Genomic DNA, 19,757 nt, shown 5'->3' on the forward strand with positions numbered 1-19,757 from the left:
CAACCTCCAGCACCTTTATCAAGGCCCAGGGCAATTTTGCTCTTGGATCAATAAGAGCCAAAAAACTTGCATGTTTGAGACCCACAAGGCTGAACATCACGTGTGCAGAGACCATTACAATAAATCTTCCATGATGCTCAGCCTCTGTGATGTGAGAATTGCCTTTAATTGTACTATACAGCAGCCTTTACACACTCACCCATGATAAACCAGGCTTTTCATAGTAAAATATTATTCATGTTGACACTCATCTCTGTATGATGACAACGCACCACTTCATTTACATTTATCTGCAGAATGCTGAAAGTAGCATACAGTACATTTCTCTAAAAGCTTTCATGAATGCTAATGGCAGGGAATATAGCTTGGAGACAGAACTTGTGCCTGGGAAAATGCAGAGAAGGGAAGCCAATAAAGCATCATGTGGAAAATACTAGCTTGCTGAAAAACACTTTATGGTTGGAGTTAATTTTTAGTTCAGCAGCACTTGTTAAAACTATAAATAGATAAATAATCTCTTGCTTTCCTATAGCATTCTCCCTCTTATAGTGTGCTTTAGAAGTCTTCACATTCAGTGACTTTTATTTTATTATACTTAGCTATCACTGCAGGCTCTCTTTCAGAGAACTACATTGTTATCAGACTGCTTGATCTCAGTTCCTAGTGTGATAAAAGCCAATTTAAAGTCACTTTATACAAAACAATGGAAAGCACAAGATTTTTTGATGATAATAGCATCTTTATAAAAGGATGACCATCTGCCTATTCACTTCTGCTTTCAGTGTCCTATGGAATGATGAAATCACTGAATAATTTTCATTCCCGTCAACTGAGAAGATGCGGTAACTGCCTTATAAGACAAGCATATGGCTGGGTCTTAAGAGCTCTTTCAAATGGGGCATCCACATGCAGGCTGCCAGGCTGTGTACAAGAGCATCTGCCACATCACTTCCCCATCACAGGGTTTCCTTGCACCACCACAGAACCTGAGCTGGTGCTGCTCTTTTCCACATTGGTTTTTCATACCAAAAGCAGGCCACAAAAGCATGAAAAAAAGCATGTGAAAATGAAAGCCCAACTTTAGGCTACCTCATTTGCAGTTCTTGGAATTAGACATGGGGAAAGATGAGGTTCACTGCCATGCAGTCCAACAACTTTCCAGGTGCAAAAGCTGAGGATAACGGAATCAGGGACCAACCTCAAAAAGAAAAGATTGGATTTTTGTTGCAACTAGTAAACTTCAGGGCCCCACAGAGAGGCAAGATTGCAAAATTATGATTTTCCCATGTATACCAGTGCATGCAGCGTGCTGAGATGGTGACATCCTAAGCAATGCCTGTAAAGTAACTTCATATAAAGTTGCCAAAGTGAGGGGTAACTGGGTCAATATGACGTGATGGGTCATATTGAATGCCGGCTCCTTCCCTTTGACCTTGAAAGACGATGGTGTTCTGATAGTCATGTGGCCTTGCCCATGCCTATCACTTACTGATGTAGGAGGAAATCTAACTGAGAAAGTTAGGTCTGCACTGAATAGAAAATACTGCCAAAAGTATTTGCAGTTAACGATTTATTTCCTCCCATAGTACAAGAAATATCAGCATATTTAGAGCTCGAGAAGGAATCTTTTTTTCCCCAGGTATTTAGCAGTCTAGACAAATTTTCTCAAGAAAATGTTTGTGTGGGGGCAATGGTTTTGGTTCAGAAGGTGAATGATGTTTGTGGCTGAGATTACTGGTGAATGTAGAAAGATAAGTTATCTGTGATCAGAACTTTCCCTGAAAATCCCAGCAGGCAGAGTAACACAGAAAGATCCATGAATGTGCAGAAAGTTGGATTTATTGCTATTCATGAAGCAGCTTGACACAATTTAGAGTAGTTTTAGCAATTCAAGACCACATCCCAAAGTATCAGCCACGCTTTTTTTTTTCAGTCTGCTATAGTGTTTCATCATTTGTTTATACCTAGTCTTTGCTCTTTACCTGATTTTAGAACTTCAGTCATTTGCTACAGGAGCTGACACCCATCTCTCCCATCCTCACATGCTGAATGATCATCAAATAATGCAGGGAGGTAAACAGCTCCTGGAGGTGCTTATTTGGGCTAGGCTAACTGTGCTTCTTGTACCTTGAGTCATTCTCGTAGCACCTCACAAACTGTCCCCCCCTAAGATTATGGGGCTGATCTGCCTGCCTGAAAATGAAAGAGGACCAGACTTCTTTGCAATAATCATTTGAAACCAATTTGCATTGAACAACTTGCTCTTCGATTCAATTAAAAAAAGGAAGAAGGAAAAGGTTTGTAAAACTAAACTGTTTGAGCCATCAAAGCATCACAGCCATTCTTTGTTGTGATGCTTTAGAGGAGTTAAGGCAGAACAGGCTGTTTCTGTGCAATTTAATAGAAATGAGGCTGGGAAACAACTTCTGATGCAAAAATCTGAGAATCTGGTCAACACCTAACACCAAACCTTAAAATCACCGGAGCTGAACACACGCAGATTAGGTGTATGTATTTCATTAATATTAATAGCATCCGTGCCCATTTAAACCAGCTAAATACTAGCCTAAAATCGAATATAGAAAAATTCCTCATCCTTTCCCAATTAGCTCCATGTAGAAAATCTAATTAAATATCTTTTAGCAGGAACCAAGAATTGAAGAGCGGTTTGGTTTGTTTTTGTTGGTTTGGGGTTTTTTTTTTCACTTAATTAAAAGCTTTTTGATCTGTTAATTTTCTGAAAAAGATATCCAGTAGTTCTTCCTCAGACCCACTTCGGTAGGTGAATTAAATGGCTCATTTACTCTGAGTTAGCTATTGAACTGTGCACACTTAGGCTTCAGCTTTTACCAAGAGCTCAGAAGACGATAGGAATCATAGCTGCTTTTCTGCGCACTTCTGGATAAAATTTCTTCAGGTACAGCTTGTGTTTCTTTTGGGCCCAGAGAGACATCTGGATGACCATCAGGAAAGCAAAAATGCCGACTAATGAGTTAAAAGAAAAAGAAAAAAGAAAAGATCATGTGTTTTCTTTTAGTGTTTGCTTCTGTGAGTATATGAGGGTTTACAAAACAGTCTGCAGTTTCTTCTGCACTTGGCTGCTTTCTGCCCCTGCAGCCTTGCAGCATCCCTATATTTTCAGGTCATTTCCATGCCTGGACCTGCAGCACAAATATTTTTATCTTTTCAAACAAAACTTCATTATATCTGGATTTTGTCAGAGTAGAATTTAATCTGCTTCTGAAATTCCTCTTTTTTTTTTCACTTGTAAGCAAAGTGAGGCTACTTCTGCGAGTAACTTTTATTGGTTTCTATTTTGGAATGGAGAGAGAATTAAATAGTGAATGTTCTGGAAAGCTCAGTCCCAGGGACCATATTTGTATAGGTATTTAGGTCTCTAAGGATGCAGGAAAATACTGAGAAAGATTTGCAGACGCTGCTAATCAGGTTGTTTTTATGAGCTGGTTGTTTGATATGAGCAAATGGGGAAATGTTGTAAGCCACTTGTGTGCATCTTTACTCATTGGAACTACTAAGTATTTCTGTTTTCCTGTCCCTATCAGAAGTATCATTTCAGGTTTAAGTGAAAAGTGTGTTCCCTATATTAAAAAGGTTTGACTGTAAATGAAATTACAATTTTTTTTTTATTAAATTTCAAGGTTTTTCACTGTGAAAACTGAAGAAATAACAGTACTTCATAAAAAGCAGAGAGCAGGTTTTGATCAATGGAGGCTGATGGGGGTGTTTCAGTAGTGCTCATGCTCCCCACAGCTTTCTAAGGGGAGCACTTTGAAGGTCCATACAGTCATGCCATGAGGGAGATTTGATGGGAATATTTCACATGATGTAAGTTTGGGGCACGTTTTAGATTTACAGAAATCATCTCTGCAAAATAACTTTGAAACTGTCTTTGTTCTTTTTCAAACCTACCTGGCAGGGTTTGTGTCATTACCGTGAAACTAATCCAAGACCCAACCTGTTGCAGAGGAAAAGGCATTGTTAATTGTATGCTTAAATAAAGCAAAAGGGAAAGCTTTTGGAAGTGACCACTTCCCTAAGAGCTTCCCCTGAAAAAAGAGCCTGACACTTGCACTCCAGAGGCGAGAGGAAAAATGGCTGGAAAGGGATGGCCAGTGGGCTTGATGAGGGTAAAGGGGTGGGTGGTTAACTGTTTGATCTGTGAGGAGTCTGGAGTGGAGGTGAATATATATAAAGTCATGATAGTGGCATGAGAAAAGAGATCTGTTGGAGAAGCATTTGTGGGAACAAGGAGACTGACACAGAGAACAGAATGATTGGTGTACGTGGAAATGGATGGAGAATGGCAGATGTGCTTAAACATGGTGTTATTCAATATAATAGCTCACCCTTTGCAAATAGGCAGGAGAAAGTTATGTACCTCATAAGTATAGTTGGGACAGGATACCAGCAAGAAGAGCCACGTGAAGGGGTTGTAGGTTGGACTTGGAAAACAGGCTTTGTTTCCTTTACAAAAGAGGGAAGAAAAAAAACAACATGGTTTTATTACAGGGAGGAGAACATGGCCTTCTAATAATTTGCCTGTGTGACAGGCATCACTTTGGCTGGCATTTCCAAAATAGAGCTATAGTCAGAAAATGGTGTGAAACATTTGAGACAGAAAAAGCTGCATTTTTCCCAGTGAGAGCACTGCTTAGTGAACCATGTGCTGGTTTTTACAGGAAAGGTTTGGCATGTCCGAAGGACAAAACCTTTATTCAGAGAAAGAGAGAAACAAGTAGTTTAACGTGGAGTACCTGGAAGGAGAGGGCTAAGGGCATTCTTCTGGGATATAAAGGACATGGCTGTGTCTTATTCAGCCTGACTCAGGAACATGAACTTGTCCCCTCTTGCATGCTCATCCTTCATCCTTGAGTAGAACAGGAAAACAACTCCAGGACTAAGAGCAAGGCTCTCTACACCAACAATAATGCTTATACCTGGTGTGTTTCACTTTTGAGTTCTTGCAACAGCACTATTTTTAATGCCTTTAGACACTGAGAATGCTAAAATGAAATAAAAATACTTTGCTTTTGGTTCTTTTAAACTGCTTTAGACTTGATTGCATGAAGTTGACCTATACCATGGTGAGGTATTTTCTTGAAATGAATGCTGTTATGAGTAATTACACTGTTACTATCTGAAAATATATTTTACTTTCCAGTATATGCAGTATATATATCCAGTATATATGGTTTTTATTCTCAAGGTACAAAAGATCATGAAAAACCCATGCTTGTAGCAGTGTTTAAGAGCCTGCACATGCACACTTAGATGCCCACATGTGGGTTTCTTTTCGTGTTTTTTGTACATATCTGTATGTGTATCTGTGCATGAGATGGTTGTATCTATAGAAAGTCAGCAATATAGTTTTTAAGCTTCTGAAACTGATTTCAAATCAAATTCTCTGTTGCCAGTTAACAGGATGCTTTAGAGAAATTCCGTGCTTAAATACATATTTAAATTGTAGGTTTTTTAACTAAGACAAATTAGCTACAAGTTTTGGAACAACAACAGTGTTGCTAATGTTTCCTTGTCACCACATTTATTTTGAACACATTGCACTGATGGCAGGGCACCTACTTAATCTTTCTTTATTCTGTGCTTGTATATACATAAATTACTGTATATCAGTAGAAGATGGATAGGTTAAGCACACTTCAGTCTTTAATAGACAAATATAAAACAGACCTGAATGATTTTGGTGAGCTAATGCTACGTTGATAAAGTGATTTCCAGCTTCACACATCTGTAAGACATTAAAAACATATTTTCAGTTCAGCCAAAAATGATGGCTGTGTTACAGAGCATAACCAGAATCTCCACTCCACACTTAGTCTTTGCCTCCAGAACTATAGAATCATAGAACCGTGGAATGGCCTGGGTTTGGAGGGACCTTAAAGCCCATCCAGCTCCAACCCTCTATTGTGGGCAGGTTTGCCAACCACAACATCAGGCTGCTCAGGGCTTCTTCCAACAAAGATGTGTACTCCAGAAGGACTTCTGCACCCACCCCATGGGAAATGCATTCTATGCATTCCAGTGGTGACAGTCCATGGACCAATGCAGTTACCATGCCCAGCACATGCAACATGCCTCAGTTTTGGGATGTCAGAAGGTCTTCCTGAAACCTAAAGAATTTTGAAGGATACTTTTCTGAAATTAATACCATCTTCAATATTTGGATTTAACCCAGCCTGCAAAGAAGTAGGACCGTTGATTTTGTAAAGACATAATGAACTCACTTTCCTGCCAGGGGATAGTGGCTCTACCCTCTTCCCACTTTTTTTTTTTTTCATTTTTTCCCTTGCTTTATGAAGAAAATCAAAAGGCTGATTTACATTTCAGTCTTGAACTGGACATTTTTATCTAGTTATGAGTTTGAAGACTGATTTCTCCTCTCAGACTGAAAAAAAAACCGTGTCACAAAGTTGGTTTTTTAATCACTCTAAACTTTTCAAAACTAGCAAAAATCAAGAAATAAGATGAATGCTAAAACCTAGAGATATCGTAAGTCTTAAAGACATAAAATTAATTCAGAAAAAAAGAAAAATATGATTGCTATTTTTAAAGCCAATACTGACAACATTAACCATAGCAAACTTCAATTAAGACTAATTGGAAGGAATATGTAATTTCATTTTGTATCGAAAGGTGCCCTTATCAGAAAGAAAATTGTAGATAGCATTGCTGAAGAAAATTCTTCCCCCTTTGGCAGAGATATTTCTGTGTTTTTTGTTTGGAAAGTTTAAACCAGTTCTTCTGTTAGCAAAGTTGTTATTCTGCATGAATAAGTAGTCATGGCTCAAATCCTGCAGTCCTTTTCTGTGACTTTTTTTCATTTACAGCTAACTGGCTATCATCTGTCATAAACACCAGGTATAGAATGTTAAACTGGCAGAAAAGGAAATTCTGAGATAAGGTATTGTATCAGGAGTTATAATTCTATCCACAGCATTAGGTACTTTGATTATGCTGGGAACATAATTGCTTTTGTTTATAATTACTTCAAAGAAAAAGGTTTCAAAGTTTAAAGAATTCATGCTGACATTACAGAATCATAGAATATCCTGAGTTGGAAAGGACACAAAGGGACCATTATGTCCCACTCCTGGCTCCACACAGTACCCAAAATCAGACCCTGTGAGAGCACTGTCCAAATGCTTCTTGAGCTCTGGAAGCTCAGTGCCGTGCCCACTGCCCTCTGGAGGAGAATCTTTTCCTTACACCCAACCCAATCCCCTCCCAAAGCATCTCTGTGCCATTCTTTTGGGTTCTACCACTGGTTATTATAGAGCAAAACAGATTCATGCTCTACAGTTAACACCTACTAATTACATAGTCAAATAAAAGTTTAAAAAGCAAAGGGCATTTCTGTAGGGATTCCTTTTTTCTTATCTGACTCTACAGCTGGATTCTGCTCGTAAGTAGCTCTTATGTCCTTGTTGAGAAAGGTGGCTGGTAATGCTCTATATCAAGAAGAATTGGTAAATGTCAGCTAGTCCTTAGTGTCTCAGAAATGTTAAATGTGGGGCAATGGAGAACTGCTGAAAGAAGCCTTGCCGTCTTTATAATGTTGAACTGTTGAAGTCTACATGCCATTTCCCATCTTTACAACCTTGTGAGATAACCATCCCAGCTTTGAGTAATTTCTCCAAATAGGAGAATCTTTCAGAAGGGCCTGCTGACACTCTTCCAATTACTCTGTACTGTTGTTTACAGCAGCTGCAGTTGTATGCACTTAAATCAGGATATGTACTAAAGACATGCATTAAAGGCCTTAAAAGAGGAAAAATAAATCTTTCAAACATTTTATTCATAAGTATTAGAATCCTGTGAAAACAGCTTCAAATTGTTTTCTTTTGTATATTGGTGTTTTAAACTGTTGGGGAATCTGCCAGCACAAGGTCTGAAAGGGAAAGTTTGTGTTTCCATGGCTGTGAATTTCTCAAAAGAGCTGTAAGAATTCGGACAACAGACAGTTGCTGGTGCAGATCTGAAGGGAATGGCCCTCAACTAGGCTCTTCTCTGGGCTTGAGCATACACTTTTCCATAGAAGTTTCAATAGGAAAGAATGGCTTTTTGTGAGCAGAGATTTTGTTATAAGTTAGTTTTACAGGTAGCACTGAATAGTCAGTTTGGTTGGCTTCAAGTAATCCCTGAGCTTGGGAAGGGCATAGTCTTTAGGGCTTTGGGAACACCGCTGCCCACCACAGCCACCTGGCCCTATGGTGTGGGATTATTGCCTCAGCTGCACAGCACCAGCTGTTTGGGTGTGCAAACTCAGAGCATCTTGCACATCTTTGCTATACCTTATTTGGGCAGGAAAAGCCCAAATTTGCATAGCCAAACCCCAGATAAGTACTGCCAGAACTGTGATCTTTAAGGGTTCTGATTTAGGAGAGCATTCAAATTTTAATAAGGAGTTGTTTGAATGCATTTCTGAACAGTGTTTGCCTGAAGGACAAAGATGCATTACTGTGTCCTCTTGCTGTTTTATTTCTGTAAATTGATCTGCAGCTGATTTTTAAAGAGGCTGAATGCTTCGGTTACCTATGCTTGCTCGGTAGTTAATACTCAGCTTATTTCCAACTGCAGTGCCAGTAGAGGACAGAAGAGAATATACATGTGGGAATTTCTTACTCAGCCTGTCTCAGGACAATAGGTTCATTGAAACATCAGGTTCAGCAGGTGCTGCACTCTGAGTGATCTGTGGGTGAAGCTATGTGCATTTTATTTATATTTTATTTTATTTATATATCTTTACACGAAGAACATATTGAACTCCTCCCCCCCACCATCTAATTTACAGGCATTTAATTCTCTCAGGAGGCAGTTTCTTTCAACTTGCGTTGAATGCGAGCACCTTAGAAAAGTTTTCTCATAAATGAACCAGGTGAATTATTTCTTACAAAGACCTCCAAGAAGGACATCAGTCTTCTAAAGCCACCCTGACTGCTCATGGCATCACTCTGTTTTCATGAGACCCAAATGCTCACAGCCAGCATTTTTACCCAAAATGGAAAGCTGCCCAAATACTAGAAAATACCCTCATCTGAAGGACATAGTGGGCACAGTGGTGGTGGGCTGACAGTTGGATTAGATGATGTTAGTGGCCTTATCCAATCCTAATGGTTCTATGATCTCCTTTCGATCTGCTGAAAAAGATAAACGCCACACCTGAAAAGGGGTTTATCTGATTATAGCTAATTATACACAAAGGCAAGCTTAAAACTGCTGAAAAACAAATGCTGCCAAAAAATCTTTCATCTCCTGCACTCTCCTTGGCTTCACCCATTCTGGAAGGGATGAGTAAATATTTCAGGGTATGCATTACTACTTCTAAATCTGCTTAGGATAGCTTCTTCTGTTTTAGAGCCTTCAAGTTCCAATCTGTCTAAATATTAGTGTTTTGCATGATTATGAGCAGTAATAACACTGACGTATTTCTCATCGCTCTCACATACTGTGCATTACATTAAGGCAAATAATACTAGGAGACTTGCTGGTCCAGAAACCTTAATATCCTTAATACAACTAATTCCAGTCAAATGACACAGGACTGCAGAAGTGGACCTGTATAAATAGACATGCATAGCAGCATTACTTCATTTTGCTAAACCATGAGTTCTTCCTATTGCAGAATAATTTATAAAAGTTTTACTTTGTACTTACCAGAAAAGCAAGGGCAGCAAGAGAAACTTGTCTGTAGCCAAATGCTAGAAAATAGAATGAAATTATAAATTGAATTTTACAGTATGCACATGATTTGCTATGGGTGAAATTAATCTAGTGCTGAGGAGCAGAAATACGTCTTTCCTGACAGAGTCTGCATAAAGAGTGGATATTATCACACAATATGAAGACAATGCAAATAGTAAAGTCACTTCAGAAATGCCAATCTCTTCACCACTGATCTCAAGGTAATTTACACCTAACTTTTTCTAATATTTGCCAGCTTCCAACATTCAATTGCTTTGTTAAAGCAGTTGGTAGTGTTACATTCCTTGGAAAGGTATGGGGAGGAAAAAAGCGAACGTCAGTGGAAGAAACAGGCTGGGCATCGCAGTTCTGTCCATATGATTTCCCATACCCAGCCTTCTATCTCCATTAGCAGTAAAGCTCAGTAGTAAGTAAGTAGTTGTACAGCTTTACTGTGTATCTGCTATCTGCTTCACAGTCTCGCCATACATATTTAGCCTTTGCAGTTTTTACCTGCCCTTCAGTTGCCATCTCCTTTTTTTTTTTTTTCTGATGTCCCCAGACCACTGCAGTACTGTAGGGTGTTCAAGATTACAATTTTCCTACAAACTTTGGTCACGGCTGAGGGCCACAAAACATGTGCATGTCCTTCACTCCACTGAACAAGTTTGCTCAAGCCTTTACTTTTGAGGACCCTTTTTCTCTGGCTGGTACACAACTCCTCCATGTTGTCAAGGGCATATGATAAAAATCCTCCCCAGAAATAGCAGCAGCTGAGCATGTAGCTGCTGAACAGATGTTCTTCACGGGCCCTTTGTCAGCCTGGATTAATGCACAGCCCTCCTTGCCTTTATTTACCTGTCCCCAGTATGACCATCTGTGGATATGGCTGTAGAGGTCACCATCTCCAGCATCCTAAATAATCCTTTTTTTTTTTTTTTTAACTAATACATGCCAAAGAGGTGGTGATCCAGCATTGAACATATTTACCTATGAGTGTTGTTTTAAAGAGGTGGCAAGCAATTAGGCGTTAAAGATGTAAACCTGGTGTCAGGCTTCAAGCTGCATCTACTGAACTGATGGTCCCAGCAGGTAAAAACAAGTCTTGGAAACTTTCAGCCTTGTTTGCAGCATTACTGTTAAAACACACCAAATTCAAATATCTTCTAATAAATCACAGCAAATTAAAATAGAATTTATGTTCTATTTTGAAAGTATCTGGGGGCCAGAACATCTACTGATTTTGTAGGATTAGAGGTTGCCCACCAAAAACTTCTTGAAACCAAGAAACCAAGGTCAGTTTTGTGCTCTGCTTATACATACACGGTGGCGTATATCGGGGATGGTTGATGTAATATGCAATCCAAGAAGTGAAACCCCAGTAAAAGACACAGCCCTGGAATGGACAAAAAACATTTTTTTTTTTTTTGTTAGAAAGGGTGATAAGCAAGTATGAACTGAAACTATAAATGCTACTAGGTGCAAAGCCCAGATGACTACTGAAAGGCTTTGCAGCTGCTTCTTGAGAATATACAGAATATAGATCTTCTAAGACATTATAAAGCCACTAAAAATAAAAAATAAAAAAAGGATGCACTGTGCAAATTTTTCAGTGCCTGCTGAATGTTTTTCATCCCTGTTGTAGGAACTGACATTTGTTTTCTTCTCCTTATTTGATTCTTGCACTGAAGGGCATATTTCTCTGAGTAGAACTATTAAAAGCCTAGGGCTGGTTAAAAGAGTTGAGCTGTGACAATACCATAAACTCAGCGTTTCCAGGCAAGATAGATCTAGCCAAACAGAACACTAAACCAGCTGAGATAATAAAGAGCAAAATCAAATAAGCCAATTTTAACCCTGCTGAAAAAGGGCATGCAGTGCCTTTAAGCTACACGTCATTTACCAGCATGGATTAGGCTCTGCAACATCAACTTGTGAAAAAGCAGCACCCCAACTTTGGCTGGTGACCAAAGGCTTGGGAAGGCCCCAGCAGAGACAATCTGATTGTGTTTTTGTCATTTTTAAGGATCACTGCTCCAATCCTTTCTACAAGGGAGAAGTCCAAACTCACCAGCCCACCGAGACAACCATGGAGACTAAATAAAGCTCTTCTGTGTGTTCACACTCTGTACCATCTCAGGGAGAGCAGTGAGCTGGGACTGGCTACAGCTCCATCCCAAAGGGATGCAGGACAGGCTTTCTCTTTTTAATTTTTCTATGCCTTTCATAGAAAGTATGTTAATCACAGACATGTGGGAATAAGTTACTGTAGGTCTTCAATTCCCACATGCATGAATCTCTTTAGAAGCAGCACTGGCTCCAAAGCCATGTAGGTGCTCTAGCTTATATTCCTCTTTATATTGTGGGTTTTTTTTGTATTGCACCACAGCATCCATGGTTTGGAATCTTATTAGCATCTTTCTGAGTTAAGTTGCCTTTCCTGGCCATATGTTTATATCATTCACTGAAATGCTGTATGTGTTGCAGAACTTTTCAAGGAAGGCTCTTTCAGCATGCAGAAGTGGGGTGATGTAAAATGAGTTTTGAATAAGTGAAATAAAAGGAAGGAGAGCCTATGAGATAATGACACATGGCTGCAGTTCAGGAGACAGAAGACTTTAGGCAGCTTGATATCTTCTCTCCTGGGGCTTCCATCTATAGAATAAGGGATATATTTATAATTTATTTGTAACTTCATTTTAACTTCCTAATGCAAAGGCTGTCTCTTACTCTGTATTTATATTGCACCAAGGAAGTGGAGTGAGATACTGTCAGCATTGCTCATTGTTGCAGCACTGTATCTCATAATAAAATAGCATTCAATCTGAAAAATATCCTGACGTGACAACCAGCCCCTTGGGTGGATGAATCAAAGTGGACATTGTCATGCAGTAGCTAAAATGGACATTGATTTCAGTTCATGTTCCTGGGGACATGGCCCTGAGATTTTTTTCTATATTTATATTTTGACTAATCATTATTTATTGAGCTAGAAAATAAATTATTTTTTATTTTCCTATCTTCTTCCAAGGTTGCCTCAATGTGAGGATATTCTCTCTTACACAGAATGAGATTCACAGTCACCTTTATCATATTTTTCAGAGGAGTGTGCCCTCCAGAAAACTTGTGAACAAATAACGTTTCCAGAAGATGTCTGATGTAGTGCAAACAATGGCAGAAGCAAGCCAAGCTGGAAGAAAAAAAAAAAAAGAAGAAATAAAGGAAATGAAGGTAAATGAAAGATTGATTTTTATTATTTCACAGTTTAATGAAACAAAAAGCGTTAAGGACTGATATTCTTAAGCAGTGAAATCGTGAGATTTAAGATTTTGTCTTAATTGAAGCATCTGGAATCAGAGATTAATGGAATAATTTTTCAGAGCTATACAAAGTTGCCTTCATTTTGCACGGAACAGCTTCTTTTTACTAGCCTTGAATTAAAAAGAGCTCCTCAAGCTCTCAATGTGATGCATCGCCCTGACAGGACATTAAAGCAGGACAGCTGTGTATACAAGCAGACATCTGCCATGCTTTTCCAAAAGAAGTCTCCCATGTTTTAAGGCTACCTTAATGATCCTGCAGGATGTGTCTGACATTTAAAAACATTCTGAATAGCTTCTGAATGGTTTCCTTGTCCTTTGCCAACTTGAGTAGTTGCATGGCGGTAGTTTGTATTTCATTTCCTTATGGACACAAAATGAGATTTTGTTGCAAAGTTAATCCATTCTGATGACTTTTTTGTTCCCTATTACAAAGAACTGAAGTAATCGTTGTAGAAATTATTATACTGATTCTCTTTTGAGGAAGATTATGAAGCAATATCAGGTGCTGCTGATTTGCTTCAGAGAATGAGTTGAAGCTCTTAGAGATTGAGTTTCAAAAACAAATGTCAAGAGTGATTTCTTGTGGTATTTTATCTTAGTTACATTTACCGTACTACCAGAGCCTGTCTCAGTGCAAACCAATTATAAAACATAAATGAAAAGTGGTTTTCTGCATGTGAAATCCCAAATACTTTTATTATGCATCTTGTATGGTATCCAAAGTCAAAGATTAAACAATTTCAAAGTAATTAAACCAGAGAGATTTGAGCTAAGAAAATTTCAAACTATTATCTACTTAACCAAAGACCAGAGCAAGCTTTCAGCTTTGTTGGGAATTTTAAAATTAATTTGGCTTAAGATGTGGACCTCAAATGTGCACCCATTGAGGAGCAGTCACTTTAAGGATTCTGAATACCTCCTGCCCACTTAAAAGAAGGTTGAATTATTTGTCTGTTCTGAGCTACTGAAAACGCTCTTTTCTAAGTAAATGAGCAAAAGAAGGAAGGCTTTGGTTTGGAATTCAGCTATTCTGCATTCTCATTCCCAGCTCCACTAAGTTCCTTAACTTCTCTCCAAACCTCTGTTTCTCCATCTCTGAATGGCAGCATCACCCAAGTGTGTTTCTCTGCTGTATATCAGCTCCCTCAATCCTGCAATTACAGTATGGAAAAAGAACACTAGAGGAAAGCTGCACTATTTCTTCAGGCTTCCTGTATGCCCCTTCTCTTCCAGTGCTCTTGGTTTTCCTTGACCACCTTCCACCCTCCCTCCCACTAATGCTCCCAGAATGAGGAGAATCAAACTCAACTGCACTCCTTAGTGTGAGAGTTCCCACTGGAGCCTTCTTGGCAGCTACCATGATTTACTGCTTGCCACTTTCTCAGCTGTAGCAGTTCTTGATCTCCCTCATCAAGCAGATCTCTTCTAGAGTCCTACAAAATTCTTGGAACTGTCTGAGATCCTCAAAGGTTGTATTGGTTGACTGTCATCTCTTCATTTCTTTTCGATTCTAGCAGATTAACCAGGTCACATTTGGTAGAATAGAATCATAGAATCATAAAGATTGGAAAGACCACTAGATGATCTAGTCCAACCATCAACCCATTTCCTTGTGGCCAGCAACTACTGTATCATACCTGAGCTGTTTCATTTTTCTTTAGCATTGCAGTGATGGAGAGAAGCAAAGGTGCCAGATTTCTGTTTCTGTATTTCTTTTCTTTTTTTTTTTTTTCTGTACAGCTGGATACAGTATGCAGTTTTCACGCTTCTGTAATACTGGCTGAGCTCTTACTTGTGTTTGTCACTTGAATGTTTTATTTCTTAAAACTCTCAGAACTCACAGACGTACTGTGTGACCCTGAAGAACAACTATGCTTTGAAGAGCTTAGTTTCAAAAAACAGATTAATGGTTCTGAATTCCTGTGGTGCTTCTCTTTAGTTTCTCAGTTCTTCATGACCTGGCTATTGGCAAGCAAACCTCTTCGAACTCCTTATTCTTACCTGGGTGAGAGCTGTGCTCTATGCTGACACTACACAGCTTCAAGTAGGAAGGCACTGGGAAAAGACTGAGAGGTGGAACACCTGAAGTCTTATCTTCTCCTCTCTGTCAAGTGTGGCATTGGGTCTACTACCCTGTGATTATTATTTAACCTCCTGTTCAGGCTGTGCATCTAGAGTGCAAACAATTAGGGGCAAATACTACATCTCCCATTGCAAGCAGATGCAGTGACAATTGCAACTGTAACCCTATTTTTAGTCAGGCTTGATGAGAACGATCTGCAATTCTGAATACTACTCTGGAACCAGTCTAGCTGAGGAGTGCTGCCTCCCACCCTGTCCTAGATAGCCAGCCACCATCCACCCCTCCAGCTCTCTGTCCCCAGGACATGATTCACATGAGTGTCACTTACTGCACCACTGGGTGGCGGAAGTTCTTCGTAGTTTCCACTCGATCATAAATAGTTGAGAGACGAATGTAAAAAAGCAGGTATATTAGTAGAGGCCCGGTGTATTCTGTTAGAAAAAACTAGGAATGAAAAATAAAAGAGCTGGATCAGAGTGGGAAATTTCACCAATAAAGACATGAGAAAAAGAAAGACCCTGTCCACAACACCCATTCATCCTTCAAATGTTATTTCAGCTTCATTTTGAGGACATAAACAACATCTAGTTGTTTTTTTTTTTCCTGTCTCTTTAGCAAAGGAGTAAAATCCATCTAGCAAATGAGTGAGATTTCTGTGCAGAACATGAACCCAGTCACAAAGATTTTGTGGAAGATGGTGAAAATCACCATTATCTTTATACTTTCGGCTGTGCCATCAAATGCCTATTTTGAATGTAAATACCACTGCAAATGAAGGCTCTGAAACTGAAGGTAAGTTGTGTTTTGCTGGTGGTTTTTTGTTGTTTGTTTTTTTTGTTGTTGTTTTTTGTTTTTTTTGAGTTTTTTGGGTTGTTTTTTTTTTTGTTGTGGTTAAATGATACACCAGTCTAAAGCCAACAGTGTATGAGAGAAGGAAATGTAGCTCTGAACTTTGGTTGCTTGCAGAGTCCTCTGGAAGTGAGAGATCATGGCTCAATATTTGGTGGTGGGTGGAAGAGTGGGGCCAATCTGTCTGATGTATGGTGCTTGGAACCTCTGTTCAGTGATGAAGAAAAGCTCCCCTGTGCAGGCATCCACAGAAGCAACCTGCATGGATTACAAAATGCCTTTAAGTAATTAAGTAAAATACCTTTGTAAAAATGATTACAAAATGAGGGCCAGAAAGTGACAAATCATAACTCAAGTGCTTAGTATTGCTTAAGGGGTAAAGATGTTTAACTAACAGGCTAGGGGAGCTACTTGTGCTGCTGTAGAACTGTAACAGGTAAATACCCATGGCTTAAGGGAGCAACACTGAATTTAGACTAACATCAAAAATAGAATTTGGCAGGCACTCTGACCCTCAGTGCCCTGTTTCTCTTATCTCTCTTCTTAAGAGATTTGAAAGAAAATGTTCTCATCTGAAACATTCTGCAAGTAGATTTTGTTGCTTTGGGATCCCCAGCATTGTTTTATTTTCCCCTACTACAGGGGGAAGCTTTGGAAATGTTGGCCTTTAATAGCTGGACTGTCTCCAAAAGTAAGAGAGTTGAACGTTCTCTAGAGGAGAAATGTCAAATTCTTTTTTCCACAGATACCGTGACTTCTGTGCTACATTTAGACTGCATAATCCCAAGAGCAGTAATGCATGTTTGCCTGTGTGCATGGAAACATTTCATCAAGGCTAGAATGAGAGCCCAGATTATTGCAGAACACACCACAGCCACAGGATTATTGGATTTCTGTCTTATTAACAGTTGCACTGGTCTATTCCCAACAATTTGGGGACTCACTACACAAGACATTCTACAAATACTGTAGAAATCTGCCTCTGCTGTTAAAACCTAATACCCAAAATATAGGCATTGATGGATCCAACACATTAATCGCCCAGGTGCAGACATGTGGTCTAGGATCAGCTGTGAGATTTGCAATCAAAGTCTGGCCAGCAGGGCTGTATTTGTCTTCATCATGACTGCATCATATTGCTGGAATACAGTTGAGATTAGTAGCATTCACTTTTTAGAAGATGAGGTTCCACTTTTCTTTTGACACGTTGGATGAGTTCCACTCTGTTTCCTGTTGCTCCATCTCCCACACTGCATCTTCTGCTCTCCTTCTCTGTCCCACTGATTTTAAATTCACCAAAATTGAAAAGTGAGTTCCAGAGAAACTCTGCTACCAATACCACAAGTTCAAGCAAGTGGAAGGGAAAGTAGTCTTAAATTAACACCAAAATGCAATCAGTTCTAACCACTGACAGTCAAAGACAAGCACCATCCTTTTACTATTGATCTTCAGTGAATATTTATCTTCTGCAGAAATGCTGAAACAGCCAATATTCAAAAGAAAATTACTTTTTCTTTACCATCCTATGGGCCTGCCTAGATTATTTCGGGTGCAGCTAGACGTGGTGGTCCATAATAAACACAAAGGTCTTTTTCTGAAGGAGTGCTATATCTCTATTACAATGTTCATAGCTCAGAAGAATTCAATTCATCATTAACTCCCTGAAGAAACTGTCCCCTTTTTTTCCCCCACATTTGTACGCTCTATGTTTCTTATTTCATATCACGCATGTTGTCCATTTCTCTTATCTTCCTCCTATCTTTTCAAGTGTCTGGCATTATGTCCTGCAGTTACCTCTCACAGGTAGGCTAATAGAGAAGTCTCCAATCTGCTCGTCTCCATTTCCATCACTGAAGAGATGATGGGAAAAATAATTGGGAAAATAATTGCCAAACAGTGATAGATATCATTCTGCCTGAGCAGAATGGTACCTCCTTCCCTAGAGTTTCCAAAAGTCCATCTCTTTTTTAATCCTTTGTCCAGGTTATCGTGCCCAATACCTTGCTAAACTAAGTAACAACCAGGTCAGGGGTTATAATCCCACACTTCATGAGGCAGAGGGTATATGGAGGGAGAGATGAATACGGTAGAGGTAAAAGGAGTTGTTTAAAGGGTTTTGTTCTTTGTAGTGCAGAGGGAATGAGAGGTGAATTTCCTGGCTGGTGGGCACAGCTGGCATAATGCCTGATACTGTCCCAACAGGATGACTGCAGGAGGTGGAAGGATTTCTGATGTGAGTTAATAGCATATTGTGTACGGTTTGGGAAAAGGCAGGAAAGAACAAACGGAAACTATAAATAGAGGGAATGGAGTGGAAAAAGCCTGAATAATGTGCAGGAGAACCTTTACAAACAAACAGCCCATGGATTAGCAATCTTCAGATGAAGGCATCAGCTAATTCCTTTCTGTAATGTTTATGACTTGCCCTTTCTGTAATCCTGCACAATGTACCCAAGCTTGTATCATGTTGCCTTTTGGCATAGTCTTACATTATCTCATGTATGACAAGCTGCAGAGTGGATATGAGAAAAGGCCATACAACCTTTGCCATGCTGTTCCATTCCCATAATTTGCTCCATATCATGTGGGGGCAGTTTCCCAGTTTATTGGTGCTGGTGGTGATAGTTTCTTGTCCCCTGCCAACATGGCAGCTTGTTTCAAGCAGGGGAAGTGATGTCTGTGGTGTGAGGGCAATCCCTGAAGCATGACAAGGACTCTGGGCCACTGCATGAAGCTCTCAGCACAGCAAGAGGTAGATGAAAAAGCTTAAGCATGTCCCGGGCAACTTGGATGGAAAAACAGCTGCAGGACATAAATTATCAAACAGATGGAGCCTAGTTTCTCAATAGGTGTGAGACAAAGGCATTGGTCACAGGTTTGAGACTGGGTCAGACTGAGACGTTATGTGTGCATAAGGAGGAAGATCTGCTGGTACTACACAGTACATGCTGCTTTGTGCATGTGTACAGAAGGCAGCTGGGATTTCTGAGAAACCAGAGAGAACCAGGCAGTCCAAAATCCCTAAGTTCCCAAATCACATTAAACTTAGCATCTAACTCCCTTAGACTCGTACAATTTCAGCATTATGTATTCTTGAGCTAATAATCATTAAGAAACTTCATTATTTCTACTTTGCATGCTGTGGTATCTCATTAAAGGTCATATAGTTACCTGGGGATGATAATGGCATCATTTTAACTTCATCTTTAAATCTTTGCCTTTTAAAATTTGTTGTATTTTCACATCTGCAAAAATCCTCAGCAGTAGTAAAATCAGGTAGTAAAATCCTTAAAGGCATCTTCAGTATTCAGTGATTTTTTGGTCCAGTTTTCATGGAAGGGCTGATCCATTCTACAAAACTTGAACAGTGAACACAGAGACACCTAAAGCTTCCCTCGTCTGGGCAGATTTCACAGTGACTCAGTATTTAAGGCTGCATTGCAATATTTATTGCAAATACCAGAGAATAGGAATGGATTTGTAGGGTTTTATAGGCAAATTGCACCTGACTCGGGAGCTGGAGAATAAACAGTGATAGATGGCTCTGCTACCTGAGCCTGTGCTTTCTCTGAGGTAAAAGGCTGAGGAAATCACTGCTTCCTCCCATCTTTTCTCCCAAGTCTGAGCAGTCTGCGCTAAAATCTGCCCTAAAATTTGTATTCATCATCTGCTATGTAGACATCTGAATGAAATGGTGCTTTTAAACACCTTGCTGTCACTAATAACCTCAACTAGCTCTTCCACAGCTCTTTTCATCCAGAAGCCTCAAAGTGCTTTGTAAA

At 39.5% G+C, this 19,757-nt stretch overlaps 1 protein-coding gene across 3 annotated transcripts in view; it reads right to left on the reverse strand.

The window, feature by feature from the left end:
• Nucleotides 1-1,821: 1,821 nt before the first annotated feature.
• Nucleotides 1,822-19,757, reverse strand: part of TECRL (trans-2,3-enoyl-CoA reductase like) — a 52,680-nt gene continuing 34,744 nt past the window's right edge. For 2 of the 3 annotated variants that reach the window (XM_042870559.1, XM_042870558.1), the window contains exons 5-12: nt 15,455-15,570; nt 12,805-12,910; nt 11,044-11,116; nt 9,694-9,737; nt 5,710-5,767; nt 4,400-4,485; nt 3,931-3,976; nt 1,822-2,985 (exon numbers count right to left, since the gene is read on the reverse strand). In XM_042870559.1, the coding sequence (XP_042726493.1) occupies nt 2,858-2,985; nt 3,931-3,976; nt 4,400-4,485; nt 5,710-5,767; nt 9,694-9,737; nt 11,044-11,116; nt 12,805-12,910; nt 15,455-15,570 (657 nt within the window). In that variant the 3' untranslated portion in view covers nt 1,822-2,857. The remainder of the gene's footprint in view (nt 2,986-3,930; nt 3,977-4,399; nt 4,486-5,709; nt 5,768-9,693; nt 9,738-11,043; nt 11,117-12,804; nt 12,911-15,454; nt 15,571-19,757) is intronic. The other variant, XM_042870560.1, reaches the window with a different exon arrangement.

This window comes from Lagopus leucura, unplaced genomic scaffold (assembly GCF_019238085.1).
Source record: "Lagopus leucura isolate 7727_CA_CO unplaced genomic scaffold, USGS_WTPT01 Super-Scaffold_100004, whole genome shotgun sequence".
In the NCBI taxonomy this organism is placed as follows: Eukaryota; Metazoa; Chordata; class Aves; order Galliformes; family Phasianidae; genus Lagopus; species Lagopus leucura.